The sequence below is a fragment of the Nestor notabilis genome, unplaced genomic scaffold, assembly GCF_000696875.1.
Source record: "Nestor notabilis isolate BGI_N333 unplaced genomic scaffold, ASM69687v1 scaffold16047, whole genome shotgun sequence".
NCBI classification, from domain to species: Eukaryota; Metazoa; Chordata; class Aves; order Psittaciformes; family Psittacidae; genus Nestor; species Nestor notabilis.
The window spans coordinates 1-18,409 of record NW_009937063.1 but is presented as its reverse complement, the minus strand read 5'-3'; the positions used below and the strand labels follow the sequence as shown (position 1 = coordinate 18,409).

The 18,409-nt window shown below is 39.6% G+C and overlaps 1 protein-coding gene across 1 annotated transcript; it reads right to left on the bottom strand.

The window, feature by feature from the left end:
- Positions 1–5: 5 nt before the first annotated feature.
- On the bottom strand, positions 6–7,267 carry LOC104408906 (myosin-3-like; the record flags this gene model as incomplete). The annotated part of the gene is given in 17 exon segments (XM_010018646.1): positions 6–23; positions 477–556; positions 663–969; positions 2,105–2,275; positions 3,159–3,308; positions 3,402–3,520; positions 3,757–3,895; positions 3,975–4,078; positions 4,154–4,252; positions 4,345–4,408; positions 5,535–5,627; positions 5,721–5,835; positions 5,933–5,960; positions 6,605–6,654; positions 6,656–6,738; positions 6,832–6,975; positions 7,064–7,267. Coding segments are annotated over 17 exon segments (1,968 nt in total), but the record flags the coding sequence as incomplete, so codon positions are not given.
- Between the last annotated feature and the right edge of the window lie 11,142 nt (positions 7,268–18,409).

Here is an 18,409-nt window from a genome sequence, read left to right as displayed (position 1 = left end):
GTCATCAGCTTGTTTAGGTTCTCCTGTTGGACCATGGTTTAGTGTGTGTTTATATGAAATATGGAAAAATTAACACTTAAATTCTGGGAACTTAGCATAAAAGCCTATCAGTGAAGATGCTCTCTGATGAAAATTATCAACTGATACCTCAGTAAATAGCTCATGGCCCTCTGATTCTATACATTGAACATCATCTTTTAGAGTAGGAAAAAAAGTTGCCATCAACTCAATGCGGGATAGAAGGTGAGTACTTCTTAATTTTATGAGAAAATTAATGTGTATTTTAAGTGAAAGTCTAGGACATTATAGGGTCATTTTTCTTCCATAAGTGGGGTGGGGTTGTTTTTTATATATATAAAAATCTGAGCAAAAGTTTTTAACTTTTTTCTCTTTTTTTTTTTTAACTGTTGTTGAGCCATTTCAAAGTGCAGTTTAATTTTAATTTGCATAGATGAAAAGATAAAGTGTTTGCTTACCCTGAAAAGAGCTGAGACAGTCTGAAAAGAAGAACCCTTCTTCTTGCCACCTTTCTTGCCTCCACCACCACCACTAGCCTCTGATAAAGTAAAGATAATGAAACATTTATGGCTCTGGAACTCATTCATGATTCCACAATTTTGATGAACCACTGTGCAACAGAGACGAGATTTTGGAGAACTGACCTGCCTCTCCACCAGCAGAGGCAAAAAGTAAGGCCAGTGTCTTCACGGATGATTTCTGATACAGCCCAATGACAGTTTCATTTAGGGGGTCTTTGTTCTTCTCAAGCCAGCCAGTGATGTTGTAGTCCACTGTGCCAGCATAGTGCACCAGAGAGAAGTGAGCCTCAGCCTTGCCTTTGCCAGGCTTGGGCTTCTGGAAGTTGTTGGACTTGCCCAGATGCTGGTCATAGAGCTTATTCTTGAAAGAGGTGTCAGTTGCCTTGGGGAACATGCACTCCTCTTCCAGGATGGAGAAGATACCCATAGGCTGGGAGAAGCAGCAAAAAAATGACAGCAGTGAAATTCATATTTGCCTTTGGAAGGAGACTGCAGTAAGGCACAGGAAGCTGAGAAATGGATTACATCTTTTGATCAAAAAGTGGATCAAATCTTTGTTTAGTTTTCACATGAAGTTCTAGACAAGAGATGAATTTTTGTCTGAATAATGTATTTCAGAAGTGATAGTGTCACAGTCATCACACAAAGTTTTCTAAATAATTTGGAAACTGATGACTCAAAAGGAGATTTTTATTTTCTGTATTAATGCTTTCATGATGTAGATTTTTGTAGATGGAACTGTCTTACTAAAACTGTCTTTTGTTCAACAAATCAACAGATCTTTCAGCTACTTCCTGAAATTTTATTTCTTATGAGCTATCTCTGCCTTTTTATTCCTGTACAGAATGATCTTACACAAAATGGGGTCAGCTCCTAGTGATGGTTTTATTCATCCCTGTTCATCCAGTACCTTTTTCTATATACATCTATGATTTCACTCTGAAATTGTGTTTCAGAAATCACAGTATTAACATTATTATCATAATACTGAAAACTGTGTCTGGACTTCTGAAAAGAGATCTTTCATCTTTGTAGACTAGAAAACACTCCTACAGTGAATCCTTCTCATCAGATTATGTGTGATCACGTTATCTTCTATCGCTTTTGCCAAATAAGCAAAATTACAGTTATTTTTTAAAAAAATGCATAATAATGTGGTTAATAGGTAGACTAAAGTTATTTCATTTGTAGCCTAATTAGAAGGGTCCTCAGAAATTGCTTTATGAATAAAATCAATATTTGAAATGAAAAGGTACCCAAAGTTTTTTTGAAGTCAAAGAGCCAGATATGGCTATGATGGATAATGATAGGTAGTTTTGTGAAGCTTTAGGGCAAGAAAAAATAAAGCTGAAGAAAATCCTATAATTCTGTCACAAAGAAGAAATAACAAAATCTTGAATGCATCAACACACTTTTTCAATGAGCTCACGGACAAAATAAGCTACATATTCAGTTATTTTGAATAACTGAATGTTTGGATGTGAATGTGGAAGAGTCCTCTGGAAACTGATGCCAAGTAACAAAAGAATTCCCAGATGCACAATGCACCTGAACAGGAAGGGTACCTTTTCAATGAGCTCAATGCAGGCAGCCAGGTCCATCCCAAAGTCAATGAATGTCCATTCAATTCCTTCCTTCTTGTACTCCTCCTGCTCCAGCACGAACATGTGGTGGTTGAAGAACTGCTGCAGTTTCTCATTGGTGAAGTTAATGCACAGCTGCTCCAAGCTGTTGAACTGCTCAGTGCAAAGACAAGATTTAATCATTCTCAAGATGAAGAACCACCTGTATAGCTTCCTTCTGCACACTTAGAATCACATACAGGGGAAGCCTAGTTAAAACAAAGGTTGTTTTTTAATGTTAAAGCATTTAATTAATTACTTTTAAAGAGATTGGGGTTTTTTTGCTCTTTGCTACCTGAATAATATTTACATATTTATTTTTTCAAATCAGATTCCAAAATGATTTGTTAGTCTTATCCCTATCAAGGTGCAATTTACATTACTCTGTTCTGTCATATTATGTAAATTTTCCCATTGCCCTTATGAAAAAATTAGACATTGTCAAAGTTTGTCAGTTCTGGCTTGGACTCAGGGAATCACCCTTTGACTCTTCAGAAGGAAAGGATATATATTGGTCTCTTTTTCCAAAGCCTTGGCCGAGTTTTGTGAGTGGGGTTCAAGTCTACCTTTCTCTTCCTACACAATGATTCAGTATTCGTGCACTTTTGTCAGTGGATTTTCTTAATACTAAGCTTAATAATAATGTGTATTGCATAAAGCTATTACATGCAGATCCACTGAAGCCCATGGACTGTCCTGGAGAAAAAACAGTGACATATAAAAGGAGGAAAACATTTCCAGAAAATAAAAATTAAAATACTAATAATTAAAAACAAAACAAACAACCCCCCCCCCCCAAAACAAACAACAAAAAAAAACCCCACAGACAAAAAAAACCCCAAACAAACAAACAAAAAAGACAACTCAACCAGCACACAAACCTTGATTTGAAATTATAAGTGAATGGAATTTTTTCAAAAAACTACTGGAATTCTCCAGTTTCTCTTGAGGCCTAAGTGCCTTTTCAAGATTTTACTATGATTTCTGTAGTACTTACATCAAAGATCTCAAAGCCGGCAATGTCCAGGACACCAATGAAGTACTGTCTGGGCTGCTTGGTATCCAGTTGTTGGTTGATACGAACAACCATCCACAAGAACATCTTTTCATAGACAGCCTTTGCCAGAGCACCCACTGAATTGATCACCTAAAACAAAGAAGAATGAAGCATAAGGAAAACAATACCCAGAGCAAGAAAATAAAACAAGACAGAGCTTCCCAATCTCCAGGTGGTTGTTACCTGCTGCACAGTTTGACCCTTGGTCACATATTCATTCCCAACCTTGACTCGGGGGTAGCACAGGGCCTTCAGCAGGTCAGCTGAGTTCAGACCCATCAAATAGGCAGCCTTGTCAGCAACTATACTCAAAGAGACAGTGACAGAGTAGAAGCGATCATTGAAAGTCAATGTTAGATGTAGCTGTAGGTTTCAGCACTGCAACCTTATAACAGCTCAAAGGGAAATTCAGACACATGATTATGGTAGACAATAAGATTTATGTCTTTATGAAAGTAACTTGGAGCAAGATACCTGAATGCCAGCTTCCAGCTATATAACTGTTTCTATTATTGGGAGTTCTAGATTTTGTTTATACCTTCTGTGCCATCTGGCTCTGCCTGCTCCTCACGCTGTTTCTGCTTGAACTTCAAATTCCCATAGTGCATGACAGCCCCTGTCAGCTTGTAGATGGCTGTCTTCTCATCAGCGGTGAAGCCCAGGATGTCAATGGCACTCTGCAGCATTATCAGCCAAATAAACCTCTGGACCATTAAAAGGAACTTTCACCTTCCCATTATGCTCTGTGTCACTTACATCTGTAGCCATCAGTTCCTCCTGGTCATTAATGCTGGCAACACTGATCTCACCTTGACTCACAAACTGGTAGTCATATGGGTTGGTGGTGATAAGGAGCATGTCTGTAAAGAGGAATAGGCATAAGAATGAAGATAAATGTTAAAGACATTCAGATGCCACCAAACAATTTCTAATACCTATTAGCTCTGGCTTCTTGTTGGACATGATTTGATAGAATATGTGGTAGCTTCTTTCTGCCTTGAGCTGGAAAGTGACTCTGGACTTCTCCAGCAGATCTGGCAAGGATGGTAGGACAGAGTTAGGTCTGAGAAAGTACACTGAGGTGGAAAGGAAAGAAGGAATGTGATCAGGTCAGGAAGTCTCTTACAAGTTTCAATGTCAGCAGAAGCCAGTTTCCCTGTGGCCCCAAAGTGGATTCGAATGAATTTGCCCTTTAGAGGGGAAAGAAAAAAGGCATTTTGAAATTTCACTAAGATGGTAAGTGTGTAACCTTATGTTCTCCACAGAGGACAAGATTTAAACTTAGAGCTGGTGTATTGCTTGGTTTTGGTGGTTTTTTTGGTTTGTTTTGGTTTTTTGGGGGGGTGGGGGGGTGGGGTGGGGTGTGTTATGTGTTCTTGTTTTGTTTGTTATTAGTTTTTGTTTTTGTTGAAAAAATGTAAAGTGAAACAAAAAAAATAGATCAGGAAACTCTCTATACTAGAAATACTAATTCTGAATGCACAGGAACAAGAAAAACAGTAATCAAGCCTTTCATTTGGACTGTAATTATGCCTCAATTCAAACAGATGGGTATAGAGAATGCAAGATGTAGTTGCTTCATGTTTTACTCAGCTATGAAGGTGGATTTTGATGGTATAAATTTTAGGTGAAGTTTTTAAAACCTGATGAAAAGGCAGCTGTTACTTTCTGAGTTGTGGGGGGGGATAGGGGCAACGCACCCAGAACATGGAACTTTAAGCTAAGGCTGGGGATTTGTATTGTGATATCTCAAGGACATTCACAGGTTATCTAATAAATTCTACAAATGTCTTTTTGTATTAAAAGTATCAAAAGGACATATCATAGATTAGTTTGGTTTCTGATGGGATGTCTTGAAGTCATCCCTTTCCAGAAAACGTCTATCAATGTCTGATTAATAGACCTGCTTAGTGCTGTGTCTAAAGAAAAAGAGATCTATATGTTTGCTGATCTGCTGCAGGCAATTTCTATCTTGTCTTTTCCTGTCTCCCTCCCTTCCTTCTACATTATACCAATTCACACAAATTTGTATATTCAGGCTGTATGACAGATACCAGGAGTATGCATATATATATTTACAAACATTAAATAATAGACATACATCTTTAAATAATCCCCATTTGTATATACTTCTTTGCTGTACTACACTTTTAAAGTTATGTTTTTAATTAAATAGTCTAGTTAGGTAGGTTTTAGTTGACAAAAATATTAGTTCAATTAATTCAATCATCTGACCATGACAGTTCAGAAGTTACAGCTTCTGTTGTGACATCCTTGTTCAACTCTAAATGTCAACTTCTCCAGTCAACAACTTACAAAGCGTGAGGAGTTGTCGTTCCTCACAGTCTTGGCATTTCCAAAGGCCTCCAGCAGTGGGTTGGCGCTGATGATTTGATCCTCAAGCGTTCCCTGCAGGATGATAATTATTGCTGGTTATCTTTCCCAAAAACTGTATCAGAAGCAGAGAAAAGCGTAGATTCCAGCCAGCGTCTATTAATTTGCCTGCATTTTGCCTGACGTCTGCTCTTCCTTCTTCTTGTCCCCGCTTGCTGCAATTGTTGCAAAGTACTGGATGACACGCTTTGTGTTCACAGTCTTCCCTGCTCCGGATTCTCCGCTGTGCAGCCAAAGAGAGAAGCAGAGAGCGTGTGGTCAGGCAGGAGGTCCCTGGCACCAGGCAGCCCCTCAGGGACCAGAGCAGGGAGTGTACATACGTGATCAGGATCGACTGGTTCTCGCGATCTGTGAAGCAGGCAGAAATAAATGGACTTTGTAAATGAAGAATAGGAAAACACTGAAAATTAATACAGTGAATGTAAGTTATGTCAAGAAAAAATGTCTGTACAGGTTTTTCTTTGCTTACTAGTTAGAATTTTAAAAATTCAATTCTTTGCAAAGTAATGATTTTCCATGAAAGATAAACCCCCTTGAGGGGACATGTGTTTCTTGCCTACTGCACTCTTTACAATATTTTTCTCCTTCATACAGTAAATTGTTTCTTGTTTTGTTGTTTTAATTTTTGGCTTCACAGAGTGTAATTAGAGGGGTAGAGAAAGGGATAATAAGAACCTATTACAAAGGAATCCTAAGATTGGGTAATAGTTCTGAGCACAATAGCACAGAGAAAGAAAGTAACGGAATGTTGGAAGCAAAACTAGCAGCAATATATAATTCTATTTAATTTTTTCATGTCATGGTTTTATTGAGACAAATCTGATAATTTGTGATATTGAAGTTTCCCTCAGTGGTGGGAAGATAGTAAAGGACAGTGTTATGTATGCATTGGAACCATGAAAGCTCTAAAAAAGTCTCCTCATATTACTGAGACAGAGTATTCCTTCAGAGAATTTCATGGTACAATCCCTCTGAGAAAGAGGACCACTCACCAGTCAGCATGAACTGATAGGCGTTGTCAGAGATGGAGAAGATGTGTGGAGCGGTAGACCACCCCCTCCTCCGGGTGGTACACCGGCAGCCACTTGTAGGGGTTGACAGTGACACAGAAGAGACCCGAGTAGGTCTATGAGGAAGTGAGACAGCACATTGGCTTCCACTTAGCCTGGCAGAGCAGTTCCTGCCAGCTACCCAGAGGAAGACTGCTGCTGGTACTTACATAGATCATCCAGGCTGCGTAACGCTCTTTGAGGTTGTACAGCACAGCGGGTTCGTGGAGGTGGGTCATCATGGCCATGTCCTCGATTTTATCATACTTGGGAGGGTTCATGGGAAAAATCTGATCGTCCTTGACGGTCAGGGTCTGCCAAGGAATAGAGAGATGCATGTATGTCAGCTAAGAGCTGAGAGTGAGAGTCAAATGGTGTCCTTCAGTCTTGTTTCTTACTCACTTCTCCACCTTCAGACTTGACAGTGACTTTCCCTGATTCTTTGCTCTGGATTGTCCCTTTGACAAATGATTCCTTAGGATGCACCACAAAGACCGATGACTTTGCATCAAAAGGCTTATTCTGAGCCTCGATTCTCTCCTTTTCTGACTTTCGGAGGTAAGGAGCTGCCTCCCCAAAGACGGCCATCTCAGCGTCTGATGACATGGCTGCAGTTTATGGAGGGCTCGTCAGCCAAGAACCCTATAGAAGAGCAGATGTGATGCCCAAATAAGTCAACTTGCTTCATTGCCACACAATTTATTGAGAAACTTAAACAACGTTATAGAATGTGTGATTTGCGAAGGCAGTTCTTAGGTCCATCTTTCCATACAAAGCAGGGCAAATATCAGATCAAATTACCCAGAGCATTTTCCAGTGAAATTTTGATTGTCTCCAAGCATATAGATTCTTCATTCCCACTGCATCCCTGTTTAATGTTTGACTACCCTGTGAATTTTTTCATTTTCATACCTGATCAAATTTATACTGCTGCAACACAGACCTGTTGTCACTCATGCTTTCACGCTGCACATATGAGAACAGTCTGGCTCTTTTTACCGTATAACCATCCACTTTTTGTTAAAAATAGAAATAAGACAAGCACATTTCAATATTGTGTCCAGAGTCGACAACCCTCACTCTTTCAGCCTCTCCTCATACAGCATTTGGTCCTGCCTATGTTGGAAATTCTCCACTGAACTCCCTCAGGAATGTCAGTGTCTTTCTTGCCATGGGGGAGCACCAAATTGAACACAGTGCTCCAGACGTGGGAGCTGAATGCAGGTGAAGAATCAAATTCCTTTTATGACTTATGACTGCCTGACAATATACTTGGCCTTCATTCCCCCAAAGGCACACTGCTGACACACGTGCACCAGGGTAGATGACCCTTTTATGCAGAAGTGTTTTCTAGCCAAATGACAGCCAGGTCACGCCTTGTCAAGCTAAGCAGGGTAACTTTTACATTCTTTTAATGTTCTGTGTCTAGGGCTCCCAATCCCTCCTCAAAAACCTTGCTTTTTCCAGTTAGGTTACTAGATCCCAGAAGATTGGAGATTTCACCAGGAAAATTTTAAATGAAAGCATTTGTGGAGAAACGCTGCTGTGATTGACTGCAACATCAATAAAGCACTTGTAATTTTTTAAGCTCAAACCTTTGAAAGCATGCTGCAAGTGCTTTGTGTCCCTCTGCAGGTAAATATTAAGCAATGGATTCCAAAGCAGAACTGAAGCGCCACAGTGAAGCACCATGCCAGAGGAAGAAGATATTCACAGCTACCTGGAGTTACCAAACCAAAAAGCCCCACTTGCCAGTACACAAAATACAGATAGGTGAGTCCAGAAGGTGTTCTGAGGACTAACTAACGCATGGTGTCTTTCGCTGCTGCTCTAAATACTTCACTAGAGTTGTTTGCTTTTCATCACAAAATGTTTAAGCAGCCCAACATGGTAACATTAGTGGTTGAAATGTGTGTACTTCATCTCTCAAAGCAGAGTTTTAGGGCTAGAAACACCAAATGCAGTTTCACAAACAGGTACACCCTTCCAAGCAACTACCATCCTGCTTCTCCTCATGCCACACTGAAGAATGTTGCTTTCTTTGTTTCACAATGCCACATGTCCTCCAGCGGAAAGAAAGGTCCTGTGATGAAGAACGCCTTCAACCATGTGGCAAGGGCAATCGTCTAAAGTATGAGTGGGGGAAATCAAACATCCTCAGGCTAAAGAAAGCTCAGCTTCCAGCTTCCTCATTTTTATGTATAGAATCTGATTGTAAAGTGGGAGTTAAACGTGTAAAACTGCTTTCTTACTGTTGAAAGGACCTGTGAATGTTGACTGTGCTATCAGCAGTATCAGTGCTTTCTGTGACCTCTTTGCCTAACAAATTGTGTCCTTTAGGTGCCTTAGAGATACAAACAAATTTGTTTCTGGGTTTAAACAGAGACATATACACAGGTCTAAATTAGAAATAATCCTGGGTGTAGACAATAGAACAATTTCAATGATTTAAGAAAGTCAAACTAGAAATTTTAGAGATCTCTTCTGTCTGAACAAAATACTTTTCCTCCCGTGCTCTGTTGTCCAAGAACTTTAAAGTCTAGTTTCCAGTTAACTTCCTATTTGATCTCATGCTGTAATTTTAGTGTGTCTCTCACCTTAAATTGACTGCACTGATATTTCTTTGACAATGATAGAAATCTGTTGTAAGTGACAATTCTGGGAAGTAGCATTTGAGCAAATGATACATAAGGACAGATAATAAGTCAAAATACTGCATCACCAACTATTTCTTTGTATGTTAATTGTGAAAAGAATTATATGCAAAGTTATAAACCTTAGTTCAAGAATTTACAAATCAAAGCTGGATATCTAAATACAGTACTGGATTTCTAAGGAAATAGCACATCTAGTAAAAGAAAGCACCTGAATTCCTAGGAAATCATACGAATAAGCAACTTAATTAAATGTCATGTAATGACTTTCAGTTACCTAAATAACCCAACCAAACGTTAACATTTACATTGATTCCTAGCAGCATGCAGATCCTCCACTTTACTCTGTTTTGTTTCAGAGGAATAGGAGCAGTACATCTTTTTTGTTTGTTTGTTTAGTTAGTTGACTTTTAAATTTTTATCAAGTTTCCTCATACAAAGCTCACAGGCAGATCATCACCCTGCAGTATCATCTGAAAAGTATTTTCATACAAACTTTTAGCCAGTATCATATACAGTAGTACATATAATTTGTCACAAGCCTTTAAGATTTTGTGATAGTCTGTTCTGCTGCCTGGCTCTATCTGTCTGGACTTTGTGCCAGAATGTATTATTTACTTCACTGATCCATAATTAAATGTAAGGAATCCCCAAGATTCCCTGGCATGATATCAGTAGCTAGTGGCTTCAAGTACAGCCACTTCGGAGAGCTTTCTTGCCATGAGTAGCCAACCAAACCATGCTGTATTTACCATAACTTAGCAGCAGCCAGGACTATGTGGACACACAGCAATTGCCCACAACATTCTACAGAAATTTGTCACTATGAAGAAATCTGTTCTACAGAAATCTACCACCTTTTTTTTGTCCCTTAATTGTGAGTAAATTAGGCTCTTACCGCTTGTGATATGAGAAGATGCCTTGCAGGCTGGAAGACAATCAATGTTGTAAAGCAGAAGTGGCAGATCCCTCGTTACTGCTGCACAGAATTCCACTGGCAGGTCAGAAAGTAAAAATAACAACATTCTTTATCTTACAGATATTAAATCCTTGCAGACACAGACACATACACCAGGACAGCAGGGCTGAAGTGGGACATGTGGACTGAAGGGACACTTGCTTTCTGCCAGCCACAGACATGCACTTACCATGAAGTTTTCTTTGGAGATGGGACAACCCAGATTCAAGGTCTCTTTTATAGAGCCTGGTCAGCACATGCTGCAGATGCCTCCCTCTGTCTTTGGGCAAAGAATTTTTGGCAAACCTTGTTTTTGGCAAAGCATTGTCTGGCAAACTGAATGAACTGAAAATTGGGAAGTGATGCTACTAGATATAATTAGAAATATTTGGTCTCTGACTAGCTATGTAAATAAATCCCCTATAAATAATATGAGCAGATTCCTAAGGAGGGAATTTCAACTAATGCTGACAAGAGAGATAAGGATAACTACTAATAACTGTAGACTGTGGATGCTGCTGTACTCTTGATTATCTGATGCATTCAATACTGTTGTCCTTAACTGTGTCTTGATGGAGGAAAAGTGGTCATACCACTGTGGCTGGACTGCTTAAGTTTCATGCTCTACTATTTCATTTGTTTATTCCTCTGACATTAGACAAGGCCCCTTTCTGTGGAAAAATACTTGGTGGTGGTCATCTTGACTGCTGAGCAGTTCAGCCAGTCCTGACTGCTCTTAGTGACATTTGAATGGTGCTTGTTCTGTCCACCAGAGGTGGCAAGAACCATTTGGAGATTTTTCTTACTTTGTATACTTTGACATTCTCTGCTGGGTGGCACAAGAAGCTAGGTCTCATTAGTGAGGGATATAAGGAGCAATAGCTTCATTCTCTTGATGTTTTGCATGAGAGGTCTGAAGGCTTTGGAAAGGCTGAGAGACAGAGAGGACTAGTGCTTGAACAGTTTTGGCAGATGGTGTCATGCAAACTGAAGTAAACAATATGGATAAGATGACTTACAATTACTGGTGTTCTGAGGTTCAAATTACCTTGAACTGCTTCTTCCCAAGCAAAGGGACATCCTTCAGATGTGCCTTTGAAGGCCATAGAGGAAGTACAAACATTTCCAGCACAGTAATACACCCCACTAGAGAGTCTCCTACTGCATGGCAAGTGTACCCTTTCACCTATCGATGCTATGTGCTGCCATCAGCATTCACTCGTATCACATCCTGCTATACTATTTATCTAGTCTACATAGGAATAGTTAAATTTACCATTACTGTGGTGTTTTGTGCCTTGCAACCTCTTGTTTCCCTTCAGGCTGTTAAGTTGTCACCATTTTGGTTAGATGACTCCTATATCACATTTTTCTGCTTTAGCTTGCAATTTCAATCCAAAGAAATTTTCTGCTACTTGTTAACAGGTGTTAACATGTGTTAACACGTGTCTTTTGTTTCACAGTGTGACTCTAGTCTTTTGTCTCATGCTTCTCTGGTATTACGTGCTATGTCACTGCAGCATCATGTATTTTTCCTGTCTTCTGCAAGAGTCCAGGAATCCCTAAGATGTCTCATGCTTGAAAAAGTGATTGTGGCTTTTCTAATTTTCCTAGGAAGATTCAGTGATGTTATTCAGTATAGAGCTACCATAGTGACTATTTGTCACTATCTATTGCTATCTGTTTATCTCCCGACTGGATAAACTTAGGTGTTGCTAAGTGAAAGTCCACTGAGCCAATGGAACAGCTTGCTTCTGATGAAAATAGGAGATTTTGTTCTCCCTGTTCTTTCCCCTGATTCCCATTTTTGGTCAGTCCTGGAAAAGGAAGATTTGGAGAGGAGATACGGGATCTCTCACCATATGCAGATCCTATTTGCCATTTCAACTTGACCTCATCTTGAGGAACTGCTTCTTTAGGTTCATCTATGGTTTCAGTGTTAATAAATCTCTGTCACTGTCAGCTTTAAGGAGCTAAGTGAGGTTGAAAGACCAAGTCAGGTTCATTTGTGAGAGCTCCCAATGAAACAGCAAGCATTTAGCTCTTTTTTAAAACCTACTGAAAAACAATGTCTTAACATTTACCACGTAAAACTGCTCAAAATTAATTTGAGCAATGTTTCCTTTCATCTAATGAATGAAACAAACCTTGAAGCAAATAGAAAAATGAAGTGGTCCCTGCTAACCCTTATTTTTCTTCCATTCTTGTTCCCATCCATCTCTGCAGACCTGGAATCCATCCACACTGGAAGCAAAGTGTAGCACAGCTGAAAGAGAAAAAGCAGATCGAAAGACAGCTCTGGATATAGACTGCCCTGCACAGCAATGCAGCTTAGGCAAAGTGCTGGAGTGCTGATACTCCCCATCGAGGAGAGGGGATTCATGCTGAAAACAGGTCCTTCTTGAGAAGAAGATCACAAAATACAGAATTGTGACAGAGTGCCTGAGGTTGGAAAGGATCTCTGGAGGTCATCTGGTCCAACCGCCTTGCACAAGCAGGGACACCTAGAACCAGATCAGGTTCACTCACTTTCTGACACAACTTAGATACTACTGCTTCTCCTCTATGTTCTGTGTATATCAAAAAGGGTCTGAGAGTGAGAGGCCACATTTTTGTGCAATTTAAATTGTGGAAGCAAGTGGAAATGTCTCAAGAATGCCTGTGGCTGACTCTGTGAAACTCCCCTTGCCACGTTTGAGTCCTAATCATTCATATTATGGGAAGGAAGATAAGCCCACTATCTTCTCTCTGATACTTGCCAAGAGGAGATTCTCAGTTAGAATATGTGAACATAGCAAGTGTGTAGTGATCTTACTGAGAATACTCCCACAGCTCCTCTGATGTATTGTTTGGAGACTTCCTAAGCAGTGATAATGTCTTTGTATTTTGCACCTAAACCTAATTTTTATTCTATGTACTTGTCCATTTCCTGAAGCTGGAGTTTGGTAGTTCTGTACCAGAGGTACACATTGTATATCACTCTGGTGCAAAACCTAATGTATCCCATTGCAAAAAAATTCCATGTTATCATAGTGAAGCATCATTATAATAAACTTTGCTATCCTAACTCATTGCATCATCCATGAACTTTCTATAATAAAGAAGTGCCTTGCAAAATAAGTTAACATGGCCTTTCACTAATTTGCAAGAACAAAGCAACAGTTCTGCAAATGTAGGAGTATATCTCACAGTGGAGAAATCCTTTCTAAGCAAAGCTCCTGACAAACTTATACAGACCACAGGAAAAAGTGTGGTCTGCAAGATGTCAGCCACCAGCAGGCTTATGGTGAACTTGCTCATCCAGTTAGCACAACACAGTTTGTTGAGTGAGACAATCCCAGACTCCAGAGGAGAAATCACATTTCCGTTGAGATTACCTTATGTTGCCTATAATAGGTCTGTAGTTTCATTGCTTGGTACTTAATAACAGAGGTCTGAGTTGTGTTGATGCTGGCAATCAGGCCATTAAAAACACATTTGGCCTGGCCTTAGGCAACTACATGAAGGTGGCCTTGAATCAAATCCTCAGTGTCATTGGCTTTCTATGGAAAGCATTAGATAAGTAGGCAGCAAGAGGGTAAAAGAAGTGCTAAGGAGAAGCTAGGAGTTGTTTGGGAAATAGCCCCTTTTACAGTGAATGCTGTTGTGCTCATTAGTTAAGTGGCAGATAAGTCATGTGCATACTGTGTGCAATAAAGATCAAGGCTGTGGATGTCCAGAGAGCTGTGAAACAGTTGTCACACCACAGTGTCCTGCAGCCCATGCACAGAAGGAAGACAGCAGGCCATTCCAGAGGCCACAGCAGTGATGTTACCAAGACTGCACTACACGCTGCTGTGCTCAAGACATGATCTCTTGTGCACAAAAATTATGTAGATGTTGAGTAACCACTCTGAGGAGGTAGTCTGCTTGAAGGATGCTTTGCTGGGTTCATAGCTGGGCCATAGGCTGTGAGGATTCATCCCGCTGTGTCTCCCAGAGACACTGAAGTTGAGCACAGTGGACTGTCACATGAGGTGCTGTTTAATGTGTGCCAGATGGCACAGGAAAATTTATCTTCTGTTCCCTCATGTACCAGCTGACAAAGAAATGCAGAAAGGCATGTCTGTGTTACTAACATCAAAAATAAGTTTACTTGCTTACACATGACACAATCTTGTTCTTCTCCACATGGCTTAATCTTATAGATGTCTATCACATCCTGCCTCAGTCATCTCTTCTCCAATCTGAAGATGTCCTCGTACGGAAACAGTTCTCTGTCTCTGATATTACTTGAGACACTTCTCTGCCCTTTTTTGGGATCTGGTTACCGAAACTAAATTCAATATCCAAGCTTTGGGCACATGGAGAATTTATACCATGACATAATGACACATTCTAATCTGTCATCAGTGTCTTCCATAAAAACATAAAAAAAAATTTCCATCTGTGTTGTCAATCTGCTTTTGGGATGACAGTTCAGAGAACCATCATAAACATACTGAGACCTTTTTTATCAATAAACAGGTTTTAGGGATGTAGAGAAATGATCAGTTTTTAAATGTTAAATACCACCAACTTATATTTCAGCTAACCTGTTAGAAAATCATCCATTTATTCTGTGTCATGACATTTTGTGTCATTTTAATGTCACAGCAGATCTTACCATGATTTTGCCATTTTTTAAAGTCTTTTTTCCCAGTCCATTTATACATAAATGTTGAACTGCACATGAACTAACTCACATCTCTGTGGGACTCTGTTGATGGCTTCCCACCTCAGCTAAGCATTTATTTCCACATTACATGTCCTGTCTTTTGATTCACAAGGTAAATATTTCTTTCCAGTCAAAGCAACTTTTGCTCATGTCATGTGGGAGCATGCGTATACTTTTCAGAATCTCAGCATACTGTATTGACTAGGTCCATGTCCTTGTTTATTCTCTTGAAGTCAAATGTATTGTGAGAAATAGTTTTCACTTGCAAATTCTGTTCCTATTGTGGTTTCTATCAGTTTGTCTTATGTAGGTGTCATACTGACAGATCTACTTCCCCACAGTTAGGGAAGTTTTAGAAGTCTAATATCACAGATGGAACATTTTATTCCTGTCATACTAATCATGATTTAAACAGCAGGTCAATCTACAACAATTCAATCCATTTGCTTGTTTTTTTCAGCTATTCCTGGGTATGAAAAATTTGCTGCAACAGATGTGTTCAATGCATTTTTTTCTCCTACAACCTAAAGTATTGAATGAAAGACCCTAAGTTAGCTGGGTTTCTCACGTTTTTCTCTATAAATAGATTTCTTTCTGAAAACTTACTCCCTTCTGAAATAAAAACCAGCACAAACTGTTTAGGTTTTCTGCTTGTTTTCCTTTAGTGCTTGTCTTATACTTTGTTACTGTTTCTTATGTAATATCTCACACAGGCCCTCTGTTCATAAAACACTTATAATAGGCATATAAATATATAGACATATAACCATCTGGGTTATCTTTTGGAACCTTTTCTCACATTGGAACAAATTAGTCCCAGTGATGCAGTTAATGTAATGTAATCACTCTTCAGTGATAGTTTTTGTCACTTTCAAAGTTAATATTGAAGCTGTCGGAAATGTAGCAAACAGTGAAAAAGATGTGCAGAGATATCTACTATGTAACAAACTACATTAAAAACCTCACAGATAGCACAAACATACCAACATTTCCAGTCAAATTGAGTTTCTTACTTTTTTGGATTATCTATCTGATACACCGTGTTATTTTATTCAAAAATATTCCCCATGAGATTTTCAGTTTGCAAGTGCTGTTTGTCAGCCATGGTCTCAGTACAATCAGGGCATGCTGGAGGGATCAGTGTGCCCTGTGGACCCTGATGAACTGCCTGACAGGGAATGCCCAGCCTCTGCCATGGCAGCATTTCTGCTGCCCTCTGTGTAAAATGAGAGCTCCCAGGAATGTTAGCACCAGCCGAAAAGAAACGATGATGCTCTAATCTACCAGTGCAAAACTTCTGATTGCTGTCCTTCTGCTAAGATGCAGCTGAGTACTGGACCATTGCAACGGTAAGAACATACTTTGCATACAAAAATCAGTAAGGATTAGGTTAGATTAAAATAAAACGAGGAGATATTTTGTATTTCTTACAGACAACTTGTGTGCCATACTGTGGCTGGTGCAATGTGGTGCCTGGTAAGGAAACGTGTTTTGGAGATCTGCTCTGGCATCCCTAGTAGAGAATTCCATGCTGGTACAGAGAGATTAAGTCAAAAAGTGGGAACTTGTACTGACCTCTGGAAGAAAGTTGATAATGATCATAACTAGCAAGGGACTTGCATACATCCTCTTAGATGAAAAGCAGTTCAGAATGTTCATTGCATGGGCTATGAGAGATGCAAGTTAAAATCCATGGAGCTAGAGCGTAAGACCGAGGATAGTGCCTCTGGTGAAAGTAGTGGGGAGTTATTTAATTTTATTTTATGTACTTTATTTTTATTTTTTTAAATCAATGCCTGGCTTTTCTTTCTCCAAGTCCTGTCCCTCTGTTCTTAGTGTTTGGTAGGTATACTTGTGATTTTGCTTCAGTTAATGGAAATAAAAGTGGTTACTTCCTCTGGTACAGAATGTTGGAAATTGCATTTTTGTAAAGGTGATGACATTCTTTTTCAGAGTAAATTTCAAATTACTTCCGGAAAAGCTACAGTGACAGATAATCTGCAGTTAAAGAGAAGATACTTCACTGAGCGGTGGAAGGGAAGGTGATATTCCATGAAGGTACTATGATCTGTGATGTTAGGATAAGCAATCCTCGAAAGTGTATCAGAACTAGCTAATTATCCTCCTCCTACCATCAGGGCAAACTTGAGAGGATGATATCTGAGCAGTGTTTTAAATAAAAGGAGGGTGACACAGAGGATACTTTCTCCATCAAACAGTGGAGGTTCAGTTACACAGAAGAGAAAAAGGTTGAAAAGACTGAGAAGTCAATGGGAAGAAGAGGATCTCTGGAAATGTCTGAGATGATGGAAAATGAATCAGAAATGACAGAAATCAGTGTTCAAAGTTCAGTATTAGAAACAGCAAACAGGTTGTATTGAGACAAGAAAAATGATGATATGTGATCTACCTCCAGTAGAAACTTAAAGATCTTTATATGGAAGTATATCAATCAGCTTCATTTTCATTTTAGTTATTTAGACACTGCATCTCTTTTGCCACAGCCTTCTTTATGAAAAATCTCAAAAATCATAGAGTTGTTGAACAACCCAGGTTGGAAGGGACATCAACAGATACCTGTCTCAGCCTTTCGTAAGAAAAAAAGCCTATATGAAATTACTTGGCACACTGTCCAGTCACGTTGTGAAAACCTGCAGTGATTGAGAGTCCACTCATTTCCCTGGGGAGGTTGCCCTGGGGAGTTTGTTCCAGTCAATGATAGTTGTCACTGTAAGAATTTATTACCTACACCAAGGTGAAACCTCTCCTGGTGCAACTTGCACCCATTACCCCTTGTCATCTCCATGTGGCTCTTTGTGAGAAGAGACCCTTTAGCTTCTTTGTAGTGACCTTTAATTACTGGACAACTGTGATGAGGCCTTCCCCTGAGCCATCTGTTCTCCAGGGAGAAAAGATGTAACTCCTTTAGTCTTTCCTCACAAGGCAGGTTCTGCAGTCCACTGATCATCTTTGTGATCCTCCTTTGGACTCTCTCCACTCTGTTGATGTCTTTATGGAATTGTAGACATCAGAAATGGACACAGTACTACATGTGTGGTCTGACAAGTGCTGAGTGGGAAGATCACACCTCTAACTCCACTAGTAATACCCTTAAGGATGCAGCCTAGGATCAGATTGGCCTTCATTAAATGGTGAATTTCAATTCTTTGTTAGCTCACATAGGGCTACTGGTCTATTGGATGGAATATAATGTTGTGGCCTTGCAGGCTACACTTTTGCCAATGCTATGAGAAGGATGGAACTGTGAGGAGAAGGACCATGACATCATTGCTCTGTACTTCATTGCTGTTTGCATGAAGGTCACATTCACACTATTTTGAAGAGGACTGATGTTGTAACTAGCAAATGCTCCCACAGACAAGCCAGCTGCAAGCCCAAGGTCAGGTACGAGCAGCTAGATGATGTTCATGTGATTGTTC